The sequence below is a fragment of the Anopheles gambiae genome, chromosome 2 (assembly GCF_943734735.2).
Source record: "Anopheles gambiae chromosome 2, idAnoGambNW_F1_1, whole genome shotgun sequence".
In the NCBI taxonomy this organism is placed as follows: Eukaryota; Metazoa; Arthropoda; class Insecta; order Diptera; family Culicidae; genus Anopheles; species Anopheles gambiae.
Genome location: NC_064601.1, coordinates 103,873,540 through 103,892,388, shown reverse-complemented (window position 1 = coordinate 103,892,388; position 18,849 = coordinate 103,873,540). Strand labels below are relative to the sequence as shown.

Genomic DNA, 18,849 nt, shown 5'->3' with positions numbered 1-18,849 from the left:
TGTTTTGCGGTTTTCCAATGTATTGCTACATCGTGCTCGTGTGATCACTTCCTTCCCGAACGAGAAGTGTAACGTGACAATGATGTGGACCATTTTTTGTGTTTTTTTCGATCCAAAGTAGGATAACGGCGGTGGCAAAGTTTTATCTTGGTCCAGAAAAAGTGAAGGAAATGCTTTTCGTTCCAGATTTTCGTACGCTTAGCGGAACAGCGTCTTGGTTGGTCGGTTCGATTTTTTTGTGCAGCAACCGGGTTTGATCAGATATTTACCCGAAGCTCACCGTTATAGCTTTTTGCACTATTGAATACAAATTATGTCCATGCCATCGCGTACGCCCTATCGGCTCCTTGAGCTTCTCTACGCTTAAAGCGAACTGTACTACAAAATTGAAAAAAAAATCATCATCTCTTACACACCATTCTTTCCTTAGCACGGGCAAGGAACAAGAAAGTTCACAGAAACTGCTTAACAGAGAAAACAAGTTATAGATTCAGGTTGAGAAAAAAACCTCACCATCTTAGCGCACAAACTTCAAGAGAAAAATACTTTCCCAGCGCACAGATTGCAGCCTCTGCTACGAGAAGGGATAGAATAAACCACTCGTTCACTTTGTGTCATCCTTTTATTCGGAACTTTTCGAACCCGCGCTCTTCCACGTCAGCGGGGAGGATTTTGCCAATGAAAGAAGTATTATCCATTCCGTCCCACCCGTGACGTCTCTCCGAACCGTAACCAGTGCACTGTTTCTAGGTGTTCGACCATGTTCACAATTTGGCAGAATGGCAGATTGATCCTTCGTGCGGGAGTGGCGAACTGTGGAGAAGAAACTTACTACAGCACACAAAAGGAGAAGCTTTCGTGCTTTTTCGTGTTTCCTTGTAGCTTGGAAATTTTTAAACAGCTACAGTTTTATTTCCCACAAATTGTTTGCAGTTGATAGAGTTCGCTTCCCAGAATGCTTTCCTCTTCCAGGATGGAAATGATTCCAGTTGTTTTTATGAATCTTTTGTAATAGCTTTTTATGCAAATTGATTTGTAATCAATTTCTTCGACAGTGCAGCAAAATTATTTGCTATAAATTGTTGCAATACATTCAGTAAACGAGATAATAATGTGACAAACCGAATAAAAGCAATGAAATGAGTAAATTGATGCCAATTTCAGGTTTTATTCGTTTAAAATGGTGTATTGGTGTGGTAAATTGCATAACCACAGGCGTTCAGTGAAATAAAACACAAAGGTTCCACAAAGCGCCTAAAATTATGCAATGCAACCTGTCACCGTAACATTGTTCTACCGTTTCTGATCATGTACCATGTGTGTGTGCTATCAAAATTCTGCTAAAAACCCATCCAAAATTCATCGCGTTAATTAGGGCAGTCGATGTACCAGGTCGAACCAATTGCTAATGTGTCGCAAAAACCGACAAGTGATGCTTCACACAACCAATGGCATTTCCATGTTTTCGTTTTGAGATTCATTTTTTACCGATCGTGTTCTATTTTCTATTATTTTTTATTCCTTTTAACTATTTCAACTCGTGTGGACATTAATCGAATTGTAAAATTCAATTCCTCCAACTGCATTGGAAAGCTTCGTTCCATTTCTCGTTACGCTACCGTTCCTTCCCATTCGTAACTCGAAAAAAGGGCTATTATCAAAATCAACCGTTCGCTAATTGCGTGGTAATTTGTGCTGTCATACGAATTATGGTCGCGTCTTTCCATCGTGCTCACCACTCACTGTGGGCATGGCGCTGCAAATAGAGATCGTATACCACATAAGGTGTGGTGAGGAGGGGGATTATGTGTGTTGTCCGTGTTACAGAATATTCAGTAGCAGTAGCGATATGTCACTTCTAGGTATGCTTTTGGAAAAACCTGTCTCCGGTAAACTGTTGAAAGCATTTTCCAATTATGCTATTCTTGTTATCTTGTTTTGTGTCGCGTTTGGACATGAATTTTCCTTACGAATGCCATTTCTGCCTAGAGACACCTGCTCAATCCGGGTGAGGTAAATTTACTGGTTATAGATTGACACCACACCTCCCCCGGTCCGTTTTGTGCACACAGCTGGTGTGCAGAAATAAATGCAATCGATGTGTCGATTGTACAACATTTCATTTTCATTTGTGGAAAATATGATTAACGAGGTAACAATTGATATTGAGTGTTTTCAACGCGCATGAACATTCGAACGTGCCAGAGAAGAACAGTCGAAATGCCTTTTTTGACGGGGTATTTTATTTTCTACCTCTCTTTTTCTGTCTCCCATTTTGTTTCCTCGTTCCATTTTAACAAGCTTTTCCCATTGTTCCTGAAATTCGATAGGAGGTTTTTTTTTGCGCACTTTTCTCATTTACTGCAACGCTTCACTTTTTGTTGTTGTTGTTTTTTCTCACTCACGAACGGGGCCACATTCCTCTGTGTGGTTTCGAATTACGAACAATTTCAGTGTAAGAGTGTGTGTGTGTTTTTTTGCTCACATTCACTTGTGTTAAACCACACGGGAGTGTAGTAATTAATCAAATGAAAATTATTGACATAATTGATTAACATTACCGTAACCTGCCACAGACGGATGCAAGTAATTTGCATGCAAATGCCCAGCTGTGTGTGTGTGTGTATGTTTCCCCACTCATTTGACCAGTTTCCGCCCGCTTACTTGTTCTAGCGAAGTGTTTCCTTTTCTGAATGCCATTAATCATTATTTCAGCATGTTTTTTTGAGAGCAGGGCGTGTAATAAAGTTTTGGTATAATGGAGTTTTTTTTTGTCGCCTTCAACCTGTACTCCATTAGCATAAAGACAGATTGAGTGAAGTTTGGGAGGGTTTAAATTGTTATGAACTGCCAAAAGCCACCCTTTAAGATGGGGACGGTTAATGAAAAAGTCCATAGTGCCAACAGGATTAAATTTAAATATGTTGTTTGTTGATATTGTGGCATACATTTTGAAATTGGAGGATCTTGTTAAAACTATAAGTTGATCAATCGAACCTAACAGCCATGTTTCCTTTGCGAATTTAATTTTTGATCGTTGTAATGCGCAAAGCATAATTTTAGGCGTTTTTCACATACCATACGTGAACTTGTTATTGCATGGTTGTTGCATGACAGCTTGTCTAGCTTCAAGCGTTTTATGTTTTACTAGCTGGTCCGGTAAACCTAGTTTTACCCCACATTTTATTAGTTGCCGATTAAGTATTTGAAGTTGCAAATTACTTATCCGGCACTACAACCGCTTTGCGGTCTTGGCCTGCATCAGGAGTGTCCGAAACCGCTCACGGTCTCGCGCCTTCGTCTGCCAGTCCGTTAAGTTGCAAATATAGGTGTTTAAATTCACATTTAATTTTTTATTCATTTTATTTGTTTTCATTGATGTCATTGTCGTTAATTACTCAAATAATATGTTTAAGAACATAATTTGGAACAGTAAAACAGTGTAGAATTACGTAGATTGATTTATTTACATGCAAATAATTACATACTTGTCACACACATATAACTACTATGAATCTCTAATGCAAATTTCGAAGCGCTAATGAATGGACGATATTTTTGGTTAATCTGTCTTTAGCTAGTATGTATAGATTGGAAGGTTTACCCACGCGAGAACATGCCACATATAATTGTCCATGCGAAAAACACGATGTTCGTAAGTCCAAACCGCAAACAGACATCGTTTGACCTCGGGTAAGACCGCAGCCGGGCAGACCGAAAAAAAAAACACCATAACGAAAAATGTTGTTTACACTTGCGAGTTTAACATCAGTAACCAAACATGTTTATGTTACAATTATTAAAGCAAGCATATTTGTTCGTTTTGGAACATCAAACAGCAAACAGGAGAAAGCGAAATAGCATGTATTTTTTAATTCATTATTCCCAAACTAAAGTACTCCATCTCTGTTTTGTCATTATGGATATTTGTGACAGCATCGTAAACCGCTAGGCATTTCACAGCGAGTGTAAACCGCACCTTACACCGAGTGTAAACCGCGCTTCACACCGACTGTCAAAGTGCTGTATACAACAACAACAATGATGTCCTTTGTATGGGAGTTAGAAAATTGCTAATAAATTAAGTTTAGTGCAACTTCTGAAAATGATGTGAGTCTTAAAACCTATTCTCATACCACCATAAGGTGTGCAAAGTTTCGTTGAAAATGGTCCAGCCGTTTCGGAGTTTGCTCGCGACAAACACCGTGACACGAGATTTTTATATATATTTTATTTAAATGCTACGGTGTTAACTAGCTGTTGCGAGCTAGTTGATTCTACTAATCATGAAATAAGTTGTTAACTGTCATTGCCAATAATTACCGCCTTACCGTTCATTTTTGTTTTGCTAGAATTTCCAACAGTTTCGACTGTACCATTCATAAAGTTCCACCACATTAGCTATTCTTTCTGTTGCTTATGCCAGAGCCATTTTTGGATGAAACAGCATGCGAGAGTTGATGGATTGAATAAACCACGCACGGGGTGAAGTCGCACTCGGACCAGCGTGCCTTTACGCTTGGCCGTCGTCTTACACTAGATGTTACCTTGCGTGCGACAGTCCGTGAGGCAGTCAGCAGCTACCGGAAGGTATGCTACCTGGTCGGAATACTGAATGTGGCTAGGATCCTTTCTTGCTGATTGATGGGGAGCCGGAATGGTAGGGCAGGCTCAAAATAAAACGTGCCACTGGCGCTTCTGCAACCATCGGCGTTTTGATGAAAGGGCGGAACCACCATCCCAAGAAATGGATGCTCGTGGAAAGTGAAATTCAAAGTGTTGGACCGTCCGACCGGTGGCAGCAGAGGAAAGCACCAGAAAGCCAAGAAGCCACGGGTTGTGCGGGAGGTTTCACTTGGCTGAGTATGTTTGAAATATTCGTATGACCGGCAGGACGATCTACCGTAAATTTCCACTCCAATATTCTGCTCAGGATTTCATCACCTGCTCAGCTGTGCGTGAGGCAAAAGGCCCGCCGGACGAAAGGCATCTCGTCGTAAGCGCGCGCTAGAAGCCGGAACAAGCTTCAAGTATATTTGTTGTTGTTGTTTCATCCTCCCTTTTTCCCCCTACTACTCGCACGAGAAACGACACGCACGACAGCGGCGTTTGCTCGATGCTACCGGCTTTCACTGGATGTTAAAAGCAGGCAAAAGCCTTTGATAATTTTCTTACACCACACACCGACCGACTAAACCATCCCATCCCCCGGCTACTCGCAAAAAAGTGGATCGTTGTGGGCAGTTCACGTACGCGGCTGAAAGAAAAGCTTTCCCGTATCCGTTCGACAAACATCCTGCCGAATGGATAAGAAATTTGTACTCATTTCATTCCTTCTACAGCGGCAGCCGCAGCAACGTTCCACACAACCTGATGAAGGTTGCGAGTGGTGTGTTTTACAACGAAAAGAGAAGCTTCTACCTACCCAGCCAGCGAATGTGTTCGCTACTCATCGAAGAGGCCTTCTCAAAGTATGCACCAACGATGATGATGATGATGATGCTGCTGCTGTTGCCGCTTCGATACTTTATCGCTTCCGTTTCGCTTGGTTTGAAAATTGATGGTAACTTTTAGACAGCTTTTTCTTCTTCTTCTTCTTCTTCGTCTTCCTACCCTGAGCAATACCTGGCGAACCTGTGCCACAGGGCTACGCCGTTGTATCGAAGGCTCGGAACGCTTACCGGTTTCCACTAGTTCTAGTGTGTATGTTTTATGCAGCACGGCCCTCCGAAAAAAAGAAACAAATGGCTAGAAAAAGCTAGCATCTTTTTAAATTCCCTCGCATTGATGCATGTTTGCTCTTGCCGCGATCCACATTGGAAGGGGGTCTTTGGGACCAGGGGGGCGGCTTCCATGAGATGATGAATTTTGTGTACCATCTGTAGTACAGGGTATAGTGAGATCATAGGGCTAAGTACATAAAGTTTTCCGTTTTCCCAAAATTGGATTGGCTGCAGATGTTTGTTGGAGGTACGGTGCTCGGCACGGCTAGAGATCAACGTTTGTGCACCCTTTTATCCCGCGGTTTTGGGTTGTGTGCTAGGCAAAGAAAATTGTTTTTCGATTATAGGAAAACGCTCAAGATGATAGGAAATGCAGTGTTTGTTCCAACTTTCGCTTGATAGTGTGTACATTTGTATATTGGTTTTGTTGTTTCTTTTACCTTTTTTCTACCATTTGTTTGAAATGCAAATCAATTTCCTTTTCAGTTTACCGGTGTTTGTTTAAGGATGAATGCGTTTATTTTTACTAAACGCATATTTGAAAAATGCAAGACCCAGGATATTGCATCTGGAATTCAGTGTTGTAGTACTGGAGCTAAATCTCCAGTCTCTTTTCATACATATGACTATTTCTAAAATAATATCTTAAACACCATCACCATAGAAATCTGCAATAAACCTTGCAATTTTGTCAACTGTACTTTTCGTGTTGTTTCGAATAAATATTTATAGTGTATGTAACATTTAAAACGAATACAGCGTCACTTTTCTGTTCAGTTACCGTGTATAGCACATAAGTAACTCGCAACAAATGATACACTTAGTACATTAAATGTTAGTAGTTCTGGTTGACACTGTCTGTATATGTTGACTTGTGGCACTTTCTCAAGATCCTTTGACTTCTTTTGCTTAATATGCCATATAAAATGAAAACAAGCATTATCAAACAAGATCCAAGATGATCGTGTCATGTGTGTTTAATCCTGATTAATAACCAGTTGACGTTGGGTAGTTATTAAATTTCACCATGTAAATCATCATTTAAACCAAACCAACCCGAAGTCAACAGAATAGTGGCACTTAAAAATGCTCGTAAAATGGGTTTGATATTCAAGCGGACACTGTTCCATTCGCCTCCGCCGTTCTTCGTACCGCCCGCCGTAGCAACATAATTAATGAACGCTTATTATGTTCGGTCGTTTACCCAGCTCGGGATGACAACTTTGCCTGCGCTGTTGCAACAAACTCTCTTACAATTGACAATTTTGTTGCCATCTTCCCACCCTGCCCAGCCGGCAGCTTTCGCAACTATGTTGTGTACTTCGGTGCGCTTATTGCACTTGTCATGCGGTGTCGCGATAAGAAGGTAAGTCCGGTCGTTAAACAGCCCGGAAGTATTTGCTAAACGACTGTTTATTCTTTGCCCGGGCTCGGTTGGAGTTGGACTTGGGCTCGGTTCTGGTCTGTGTGTGTGTGTGTGTGGAATCAGTTTTCTATCGCCCGGCGAGCGTGCTCTGCTTGGTGGCGCTTGTTTGGAAAACTTTTCACTCCCATTACTTCAACTCTTCGCCTTTTTCTAGCCTTCTCTCTCTCTCTCTCCTTTTCCGGTTGAGGCTACAGCACTGTTAAAGAATATGGCACGAACTTTTCCCAGTGGTTTATCTCACCAGCGCAATGACGCGCTCTTTGAGATGCGCCCCGAGGCGACTGGTTGTGGCCGACCCCGCTAATAAATTGTCTTCATTTATCAACCAACCGCCCCCCCCCTCCCTGGCTCCCGGATGGCAAAGGAATGAACTTCGATGCGTTTTGTGGCGGGGGCGTTTGTCGTCGGTGTCGTTGAGCTGAGTTGCCTCAACCGCCGGCGCCCCGTCTCGGTGTTGATTAGGATTCAATGAGAGGAAGACGAATAGTAGAAGTAACTGCTAACAACAGCAAACACAAAAAAACACGCTCCTCCACATTCATGGAACGCGTCGGTGTGCGTCAACTGCTGCTACTCATCGCAAGATAAAGCACCCACGGGTTAAATTACACTTTTCTTTCGTGGAAAATCCCAAGAAGAAAAGTGTGCTTGAAGAGCGTGCCAAATTACAGCACAAACCGTGGGTGGGGAGAAGACGGTGTGGCGGGGGTGTTTGTGGGCAATCAATTAAAGTGCCGCTTCATGCTGGAGAAAATGTGCGTTTACCCAGGTCTAACCCGAATGCTCTCAACCCCACGACACAAGGATATTAAACTGACGCGGGCATCAACGGCTGCTGAAATGCTTTAAATAGTGTGACAAACCACTAAATCGAATTATTCCACTTCGGTGGGCAGCAGAACGCATTTGCTGACGGCTCACTATCATCCCCGGGTGGAATGGTGATAACCATTGTCGGAGGTAGCAGCAGCAGCAGCACCAGAGCAAAAGCCCAAACCAGAGATCATCAGTGTTGCTTAATGAGCGGGAGCGGGTTTTACGGTACGGATCGGTTCGCTCGCTTGCGAACATGTGGCATCAATCAATTAGCACTCCAGCACTATTTGTCGAGTAATTGTTCGAAACCATTGCCCACACATTAATTCACTCCAATCGATCGACTTTAAAGTGTGGATGGCATTTTCCAAATCGCTTTAATAAATACTTCAAAAACGACTTCGACGGAGAGCCGGTAAACGAACCTCTGGTTCGTAAACAGTTCTTGCTGCAAACATTCTCCCCTGGTGGGCACTCCCGCAAACGTCCAGGCTTACAGGCGGACTCCTTTCGCAAAGTAAGAAATCTACCCTTTCAATGGCACCCGGAACCCGGAGATACTATCGTTGCAAGAAGTCAGTTTACAGTTGATTACGGTTTCGATAACTTCAGCTGCAACTGTCCTTACACAAGCACTTCATGTGTCAACCGGAGCTGTGGATATAAACCGTTTTCCCCGGCTGCCGGCTGGTTTACACGTCCAATCGAGCGGGGCTTCCAGTTCGATTGGAAAGATTTGTGCTGCTGCTGGTTAGTGTCGTCCAGGCGCGGTACACTTGCTCCTCTCTCCGTCGAAGTGGTGCTACTGCTGCACTTCTTTGGTCCGCGTACCGGAGTGTCACCGCGCGCTACCACGTAAACGAACACACATGGAAATGTGTGAAGATGCTGGGTGAAGTCCGCATCGTCTTCGCTTCGTTTCGCTTGGATACAATATTGAAAGCACTCGTGAAGGTACATATAACCACACTTTAATCACAGTCTAGACGGGCAGTATTCGGTGAAGTCTGTCTTGTGCACATGGTTTCCATACTTTCTCTATAGCTCTCCATCTCTCTCTCACACACACACACACTGAATACAGATGGACACGGCTGTCCATTGTAGTTTTCCTGTGGAAGATGTTCCGGCTGCAAGAAGTCTTCCAGCCGGAACATGCTGTTATCATGCCCCGTAGAGTGTGTGGAGATGCGCATCTCCCATAACCACCGGTACCGATTGGAATCGAAATCCAATATAAGACAATTCCCAGATGACGGGTTCCCAATCATGCTGGCAATGTGTGTGTTTGTGTGTGTCTCTGTATAGTTCTGCTTCGGCGAATTTCTCCCACTATTGCCCTTTCCCGTGCACGTTCAAACGCGGCAAAAGTTCGTTCTCGGAAACAAAAGTCCTTTTTCCACTGCCACATCATCCCTTGCCAAAGCCGACATCGAGATCGAAACATGGTCAATAGCAACGTGTTGTTGTTACGTGTGTGTGTATGTGTGTACCCCATGCGTTATTAGTTTCACCGAAGGGAATTGCAAAGGGACTGGTCGCTTAAAAGGCCAAAACCAACCCACTCAATTGCTGCTGTGCTTTGGGTATTCGATTCGGGGGCAATATTTGGTCGAAAATGACTGCAATAGCGGTCGGTAGTCGTCGGCTCCCATGTGTAGCATTACCGTTCCGACCGTTGCGTGGCCAGCCTGACCACTGATAGTAGTAGTGACCCGTTTTGTGGGACCATTAGATAACACACCCAAAACACGCTCGCAATGTTTCGGTCCCGGAAGATTTCGACCGAGCATTGCGTTGTGTGTGAGTGTGTGTCCCCTGTTGCTGTGTGTGAGGCAAGATTTTTCCCTCGATGCGTCAATAACGTAATGTGATTTCTTCATTTGGCTGCGTTCACTTCACGCCGGCTTTTGCCGGTGGTGGTAGTCTGCACAATGCTTCACAAGCGAACGAAAGAAATCGTCTGGCCCCAGTCCAGGTCTGTGTTGTGATGACTGCTGTGTCCTAAAGCATTCTTCCCTTTCCGATCGCCGGGAAGTGTTTTCTGTAATGGATTTCTTTATTGAATTTAATGCATATTAAATGAGCTGCGCTGCTTTGCACGGCAGTCTTGGGCGCTACGTTTGAGATGGACAAAGGGACCATCCTACCGGTCTACCAACGCCGATACAAAGAGAAGAGACACCGATGCCAGTGATATGCGGCAAATATATAAGTAGGTGTTGCAGCGAGTAGACAGACGTCCTGAGGATACGACGCCCCGCAGCCTGATTGGGGGTCTTCATTTGCTGTGTGAAGAAGCCGGTGCGAGGGCAGTAATGGATAAATGGTGTCGTTTTCCACGCGTTAGATTTCTTTCACCCTTATCCACAACTTATCCTCCCGTTACAGGTGCTCTAGGTCTCTCCTCTTCGGCATGTGCCTTATTTAACGCGGAAAGTCATTGTGGAAAAGATGTGTTGCTTGATGCGATATACATAAGAAACTGTTCGGAAATCGATTGCATTAATTATTAATGAATCCAGTCAGCCGTTCATAGGCGCCGGCGGGACAGGTTTGATAAAAATAAACACATTAATTTTGGGCAAAAAAAAATGAGCCAAGGTAGCCGCTTGGATTTAATTAACTCCGTACGGTTTTATGAGTCTGTGGGCGCACATAAAGTAAATCGAATTATTTCTTCAGCGAGGAAGATAAGCTATAGCGTATTTTCTGAGTATAAGATTTTATTTAAGCTATATATTTTTATTAATTTATTGCGTTTTTTAAGTAAATAAAATAATTAATGTCTACCTTCTTCTTTATTCTAGATCATGTCCGAGAGTTCCAGTGCGGGAAGTTCTACTACAGAACGTTTTACCTGGATGAGGAACGAGACACTCTCTACGTTGGTGCTATGTAAGTAGTACAGATTAAATACAATAATACAGTTAATAAGGTCTATTTCCTTGGCATATTACATTTTTGAGGATGTATGCTACGCATTTTGTATGCCTAGTCCTTAGACGCAGCAATTATGTGTATTGATACTCTATGGACCAAGTCGTAACGCACAAATGCAAATTAGTTGATTCCACCACGGCTTTTACGTGCCTTTTTTATATATTCTTGAAACGCAATAGAAAAATTCAAACCTTCGTCACTTGTTCTGTACATTTTCAAAGTATCGGAAAGGAATTCAAGACTAGAAACATTTACAAATATTTTTCTATAAAAAACAATACAAAGCGATCCTGCCCGTCTCGTCGGAAAACGTTTTCAAATGTAACCGATACGCTTGGTTTGCGTTTCGATTCTAGATTAGTTGTTACGTGCTGTAATTTACTTTACCTTCCTACACCACGCCATTTTTTTTTTTCTAAAGGTGATACAAACTGGAAGGTAAACGCAAAAATAAACAGCACAAAAAAGCATTATTTCCTGTCGTGCGCAAAAATTCTCGTGCCTCCGCATTATCGTCATTTTTAACGTACAAAAAAAAAATATCACACCTTGAAAAGATCAAGCAAAAACGACAGTGTGCCGCTAGTAAAAAAAAAATCGCCCGACTGCACAAAAGCTGTAAGTACATCTTAATGTAAATTAGATTTTCACCGTAGCGTCACGTGGGCTGTTTTTTTTTTCTTTCTCTTCGTTCTCTGCTTGCGCGCGCGCGCTTTTCTTCTTTATCGATGTCGTAAAAGCTATGCTCGGGTGAGTTCGATTTTTTTTTTGCTTGTTCGTCTTCTTGTTGCTGCTCCAAAACTTCCTTGAGCGTACCGGTGGTGACACTTTACCGGAGATCAAACACACGAGCGCGGCGCGAATGCTATCGTAGTGTCATAGTGTGGTGTTGCGGTACGCGATTTGCTGCAGTGTGTATCTTTGCGATGATTTTCCCCTGGCCCGAGTGATTGCCGGGGGGGGGGGGGGGGGTGGCAAGGGGTGTTTCCATTATGCGGCTAAAGTGTAGAGTAATTTTAATAGAGCGAAGAAGTGAAGGAGCGTGGCGATTGTAGCACCGCAAAAAATCACACACACAAACTTTGCTTTCAAAGAACCACTTTTTTGCATCTGATCCTGCTGCTGCATCACTTCATCCTTATCAATTTGGCCCGCAGATGATGGTTTTTGCTCCGTGGGCGATTACGATGGAGCAAAGAGGAAAAGTTGGAAAAGCCAGCAACAACCCAAACAAAAAACAGAAAAGCGGGAAGTCTACCAAACGATAGTGGAATATCAAAACGCTTCGGCAACGAAATTAAACATTCATAAATTGAAAAAGATTTTCCCTTCTATCGCACGGCCAGAGTGCCGGTCATAGCCGGGCAAGTTTTTCTTGCCGCCGCCTGTGCGGGTTTTTGCATCCTCTCCTCTTCCGGTCGTTTAGATTGATATTTTAGAGGCGTTGGTGTTTTTTTTCTACGCCATACTGAATCGCAGAGTCAAACAGAAAAAAAGTGACCATTAGTGGAGGAAGCATTAGCTTTCCCCCTTTTTTCTAACCGTGTTAGGCTACGATAAAGAAACTCTTTCGATTTAATCAAGATACAAAGACCCTGCGACGTGATTTTCTGTGTTGGCGAGCAAAATAAACGTTGTATAGTTATTAAATTAAGTAAACAATTTAAGTAATCTAAATCCAGGCGTGACAGAAGAGGTTGAGATTACATTGCCTCTTCAAACTTTTCGACAAGAAATCCACGCGAGCGACACTACTCCTGGGCAGAGGGTGGGTTGTACTTTCACTGCCGCATAATAAAATCCGTTAATTTTCAACTATTCTCTCGCGCCGTGTGAAACAACTCATTATTCATCAGATTTGGTATTCTTTCAGCGTCGGCGTTTTCGCCCCCTGCGATGCGCGTCCATCTTCATCCACTTCTATTGCCACCGCCGTTGTTGGTTGCTGAATGGGGCATGGTGGGGTGGTTTTTATCACTTTAAATCCGTTTGCTTCACTTCTTCGACACGTTTCGATTTGTCGCTGTGACACGGACCGCGAATCCTCCCTCCCGAATGTGTCTGGTGTGCAATTTTCCACCGTTGTTTCGGGCAAGAGCAATGACAAGCAATTGGGAGGAAGCGGAAATCTTCGCGTCTGACAGTTTTCGCCTTCGGTATCATCATTTCCCCTTTCCGCGTGCCCACTGTGCAAAAGCGAGCGACAACTTTTACCAAACGGTTCGCTTCACTATTAAACTGCACCGCAGCGGCGCCCGGGCGAGGTGGTAAAGTTTGGCCCAAGAAAACTTTGCGCTCAATTTTACAACGGCACTGCTGCAATCGCTAAAGGCGCGTCTTGGTTGTGCTGCTTTGGTGGAAGTCGACGTCGCAACCGAAAAAAAAACAAAGCGAAGTCTCATTAATAATTTTATTCAACCATAATTATATTACGAAATGAATGCTCCCCCGACGCGAAAGTGAGCAATTTCATCCGAGAGCCTTCTTTTCGTTGGCGAAGAACTATCGCAAAAAGGTAACTTCCCTCTCCCCGTTACCCACCCCGTGTATACATTCGTTCAAAACTGACACTGCCATAACACGCACTCCGAATGCTGTGCGACATTCTGATTTTGAACGGGGAATGGGGATGGAAGTGATGCTTAAAAAAATATGCTCACTAAAACGTCACTCGAGCATCTTTTTTCTGTGTGTGTGTGTGTGTGTGTGCGGGAGGTACAATCCGGCCGCCGCCAACGAGAAAGTTTTGTTAGTTAAGTTAATGTAGTATATGAGCCGTGACGGAAGAAAGGGAGAAACGAGGTGCACAACGGTACAAGGACGTCGTGAAATTGCATCTGTTCAAGTGGGTGAGGTTCCTGTTTTCTTTTCTTTTTTCCTCTGTTGCTTTTCTCCTCCGCAATGATGGGGGAACAAAGAAAAGGCTATAATTTCTCGGCACTAGTTTTTGAATGCAAAAGTTGCCTCTTGCTTGGAAGGATCGTTCCGTTTGCAACAAACATTTGACACTCATTGCTTCGTGAATTTTTCAATACGGGTTTGTGTGTGTATGCCGCTAAATTGCTGTTAGTGTGGAGATGAGCAAGATATTTTTATTCTATTGTAAGAAATTAGTTCTTTGATGCTTTGTGTTAAATCACACGATTATTGTTAATTAATCAATACCACATACATTTTATTTTTTTTAATGATGCCTCGGACATTACAAAAATTCAGAAATATCTGTTTTACTGAAAATATTTGTCAATTTTTAAATACTTTTCAGTACTTAACTGCGTCGTAACAGTATGTAGAAAATATCTCACGGAACTTTCGCTATCTTGATGTCTACTTTATTATGTGTTCTTTGAATAAAAGTTAAGCTAATTCTGGAAAGGGACAAATATAAGGAAAAAAGACAAGAACAAATCAAAATAAATAGAGAAAATATCATAGGAAATCTTAACAAGGACTAGAACTACTATCTATGTGATCTAGGATCAGGACTGATATCAGAATAAAAGTTGGAGAACGATGGCTTTGCTCAAAATGCAGCACAAATGGGTTTGTTAACATAAGATTGCCTCACAGAGAAATTCCTTCGTATTGTCCATGAGTTCAATTTCAAGTGTGCGTAAAATCCTTGCACCCACAATTTCTAGATAAAATGTCCTCTATTGACAATAGTTACTTTTAAAGTCGGCGGTTCAACATTGAACCTTAAAGTATACCGCTAAGACCTGAAAGGTTATCATTTGCTTTTTTGCAATGCTTTTTTGATACCTTTTATGACGTGTTCGTTAAAATACATTCAACAACAACATTTAGGAGAATACAAAACACATTTAAAACGTACTAGTTCTTAAGTCATCTCCAGGAAAAGAGCCATATTGAATATTTAGTGGATGTTTCTGAAATGGTTCCTTCCAACTACTGAAAAGATTGCAGCTGATCCAACTCAAAGTACAACCTTCAATTAATTAACATCTTAAACCTGGCTTCAAAATTATTTTACCATCCTTTTGTGAATAAATAAAAGGTAATGAAACCTTTTCGCCATTCTTCGCGCATTACATCAAATAAAGCGCTTTTCATGGACATTCATCAACTTATTGAGTGTTGGCGACACTTAGGATGTACCCCCTTTCCGTTGCAAATAAACCAGAGAACCAAGCTGCCACGTGCCTGAGCTCGGTCCTCACCTCTGTCTTTGCACGAACCCTGGCATCGGTTGGAGGTAGTGTTGGGTGCCCTAACCTTACACCTTGGTTGTTCCCCATGGTGATTCACACAGGAAAACGTTCACCATTTCCGTTACGCTGGTTGATGGTCATTCCATTCCGCAACAAAACCATTTGTGGGGATTAAGCCTGCCCCTCAGCACTCTTCGTGTAAGGGATTGCACGAGTTTAAGTGAAAATTAGAAGAAAAACTCAATTTTCCCCTTGCCCCTTTTCCCCCGTGCTGGCCTAGTGGCTTCACATGTGTGTTTGAATGTCGTCCCGCAACGTAACGTGTGTACGTGTGTGTTTACATCACACACGCGCACGACGAAACGAGGCAACCTAGGAGGACGTGCCTGTCTGTGTCCGTCAGGGATTGTTGAAATTCCGGTCGCGTGCGTTCCCTGCTATCCGGCCTTTGAAGTTGCCAGCGTCGTCGTTGCCACGGTATGGTTCCGTCACGCCACGGTTACTGCGTGCAGGGAAACAGCGTCTGCCCGCTCCTGCGACCCGCACCACGCGGGCTATGTCCTTTCCCCCCCTGACTCGGATTGTGAGTCTAATTGAATTTATTTTTAATTACACCACCGCACACGTTCCTGTTGGGCTGTGGCTGGCACGTGTTGTTAGAAAATGGTAAGAAACTGGTTAAAAATTGAGCCCGCTTTTGGTGCGGTTCACCTGGGGAACGCTAGCCGGGCGCTAACCATCCCATCCCCGGGAAAAAAGGGTCGATTTAGTGAAAATATCTTCACATTACACCGTGTCCAAATCGTTCTGCGGTGAAGGCAAATGCAGTCTTGTTAGTGAAGAGCCGGAACAGCTATCTCGTTTTATTTTCGTCTTGTATCTTAACTCTACCTACAGGCTTTTGTATGAAAACACGTGGTGTACAAACTGCACTCTGTTGATTGCTATCGGCCTTGGGGATGGAGTAGTGGAAATAATTGTGCAAAAACTTCGCATCCCTACAATACCCAACGATTTAGCTGTGCTGCAGAGCTTCCGTGTCCAGAGTTTACCAATCCATGCATCCATCGGTAAACGAAGCTCTGGTGCACGGCAACAAAATGTGTTTCATTTTACTCCCAGCCCAAAGTTCCTGGACTAGAATGGGTGTGAGCAAAACAAAACAAAAAAACCTCAGGCAAAACTAGGCACTGTAGAATTGTTAGCGTGTGCGATTCCAGTGTGCGACAAAATTGTACACATTTTCTAACCTTTCTTCCGTTCCAACCGCGTGCATGAGCACGACAAACATTCTCTCCCCAACTCCTCCACCAAACCAAAACGGGAATCCCCTTATCGCTTGGTTTTTCTTGTTTTTCTTCTGTTTTGCGCAGGATAGTTGGAACGCAGCAAAAACATACACAACAATTAGTGGTCCTATTGCGCTGTTGTTTGCTGATTGTGCGGTATCAAGATTGTTGTTACCGGTGGATTAATTGCAGTCCAACGTAGCGCTAATGAGCGGCAATCACAAACAGCAGTTAGCTCACGGTACGCACACTTTGGGGATGTAGGGAAGTGTGTGTAGTGCATAGGGTCGCGCTGCACTAAGGCGCGCGCGTGTGTGTTGTCGACTCTCGGGCTCGTTTGATAAATGGCTTGCTTTATCGAAGTTACAGTTTACAGCGTTTAGGTGAAAATCAAACGGGAAAGGCCGAGAGAAGGTGTCAGGGAAGCAATTTTTCCTATGGTTTCGTTTTTATTTCCCTCCCTCCGTGATTGATGGTGTGTAGCGGTTGGGGTATGATGTACTGAAAGCATTTTTTCCTGTAGTTTTCAGTGTAAATTAAACTTCATTTGATAAACAGAACTAAAGGGATAAAAGAAAGGCTTGTATGGACATCAATATTGCAGAAAATTTTATCATATCTTAGCTCGCTTAACATGGAAACGCATTTTGAGACAGAAACTTCAAACTATTTAAGGAAAAAATTAAACCGCTGGAAATCAATGTTGATAACATTAATGTATCCATTGCTCATGGTTTGGCGTTTAGTAATTTGGCTTCTATTTTATGCAATATTGTCGCCTGCTTTTCTCTGTTCATTAACTCATTTGAATGCATCATTACTGTAAACTTTTGGCAAATCCGATTTACCATCACAATGCATTTCTCGCTCGCCAAACTCATGTTTTGATTTGATCACTTCGTTTACGATTCGCGACCTCCTCCGCTCTGCGAGTTTGGCGCAGTTTCAATGGATTTTTGATGATGTTTGCATTTCCCTTGGCACGGCCCTCTGGTTCGTTCACTTTTCCCAACAGTCGTGGGTATTCTCGTCTAGCAGTTGTTTATTTTTGCACACATATACACACACACACTTTGAACCATCTCGAATGAATGAGCTCAGTCCCGCCAGCGCCCTTCGTAAGATGCTTTCCATCCAGTCGGCAGTCGGATTTTATTTCCCGCGCCCGGCCATTTTACGATAGACGCAAAGACACAGACCACCCGCTAACGTGTGCGATCATAATTGAACCAACCCCCGCCATTACCAGCGTTCCCGCTAAAAAAAAAAGCTTTCAGTTTGTGCGGTTTGTGCAAACATTTCTCTTGGCGTCGTGTAAAGTTCCGCACTGTGTGTGTGTGTGTCGGGGTGCGTTTATATTACGATCGTTCCACACGAAACGGTCGCTCACGACGGTTAAGTGACGGATCGCACGGTGAGGCGTGTCCGATGCACTGTAAAATATGGTGATTTAATTTTACTGCACTTACCCCGTTCTTATGGCAGCAGTCTCTGTGTGTGTGTGTGCTGTAGTGCCATGCTTCCATGTGATGTCCTGTGTGTTCCGACATCCCTTCGAACCCATCCATCGTGGCTCCAGCGAGCGGTTTTAAAAGGAGCAGCAACTTCAGCAACGATTCAAGATTTGTTTTACTGCCGGATGGCGTCACCATACTCGTCGCGCGCTTTTATGCGCCGCTGGAACGACGGACAGCGTGTGGTGGGTCCGTGTGCATTAGAACCGTTGGGGGGTGATTGTTTTCTCCTCGTAAAGTATCCCCTGATCATGAGCTAGCATAAAAGGAAGGGTATCGCCGTTCGCGCTTTGATGCATCGTGTTTGCGACAGCCGGGGAAATAAACTGGAGAACACAGTTTGGAAGTGTGCCAGGACGCACGTAATGATCTTGTTTATAATCATTGAAGGGGGTTACAGATACTTGCTAACTTTTTTATGAAAAGGTCAAAAGACATCTTTTTTTTTGTTTTTTTTTTAATCATCATAGCTCATAATATTAAATAATAATTCCAATGATTTATAATTTAACATGTTCATTTATTATCCGTAAATCATTTTTATACTAATTTATAAGAAACATGCTTTAAGTCGTTTTGCTGAAGGCCTCATCGCTGTTTTCCTTCATTTAAATAGAAATAGGAAAATCCTTCCAGACGCTTTCAAGTCTTATCGATCTGTTTCCTATCCTTATCATCCTCGCTTTAAAGCAGATAGATAGACATCTGCTTCTTCCCCTTCTGTCGCTGTTTAGCAAAATAATTAAAATTACCTTCGTTAAACTGCGAACCTGCGACAAGAGGCCTCCTCCTTCCCACGAGGCGGTGAAATTCATCACTCACTCATTAAAGATAAATAAGCGCGTACAGTGACGTGCCATCGCGGCAACAACCCTTCCGGGGTTTCCAAAATATCAAATTCCTTCCGATTGATTCATTTCCACCGCGCTGCTTCCCTGCCTGCGGTGGCGGTGGATTGAAAAATGC

The 18,849-nt window shown here is 43.2% G+C and overlaps 1 protein-coding gene across 11 annotated transcripts in view; it reads left to right on the top strand.

The window, feature by feature from the left end:
* LOC1277221 (semaphorin-2A) overlaps positions 1–18,849 on the top strand; it is a 290,131-nt gene that overhangs the window by 140,755 nt on the left and 130,527 nt on the right. For all 11 annotated transcript variants that reach the window (XM_061650737.1, XM_061650726.1, XM_061650730.1 and 8 more), the window contains one exon: positions 10,776–10,863. In XM_061650737.1, the coding sequence (XP_061506721.1) occupies positions 10,776–10,863 (88 nt within the window). The remainder of the gene's footprint in view (positions 1–10,775; positions 10,864–18,849) is intronic.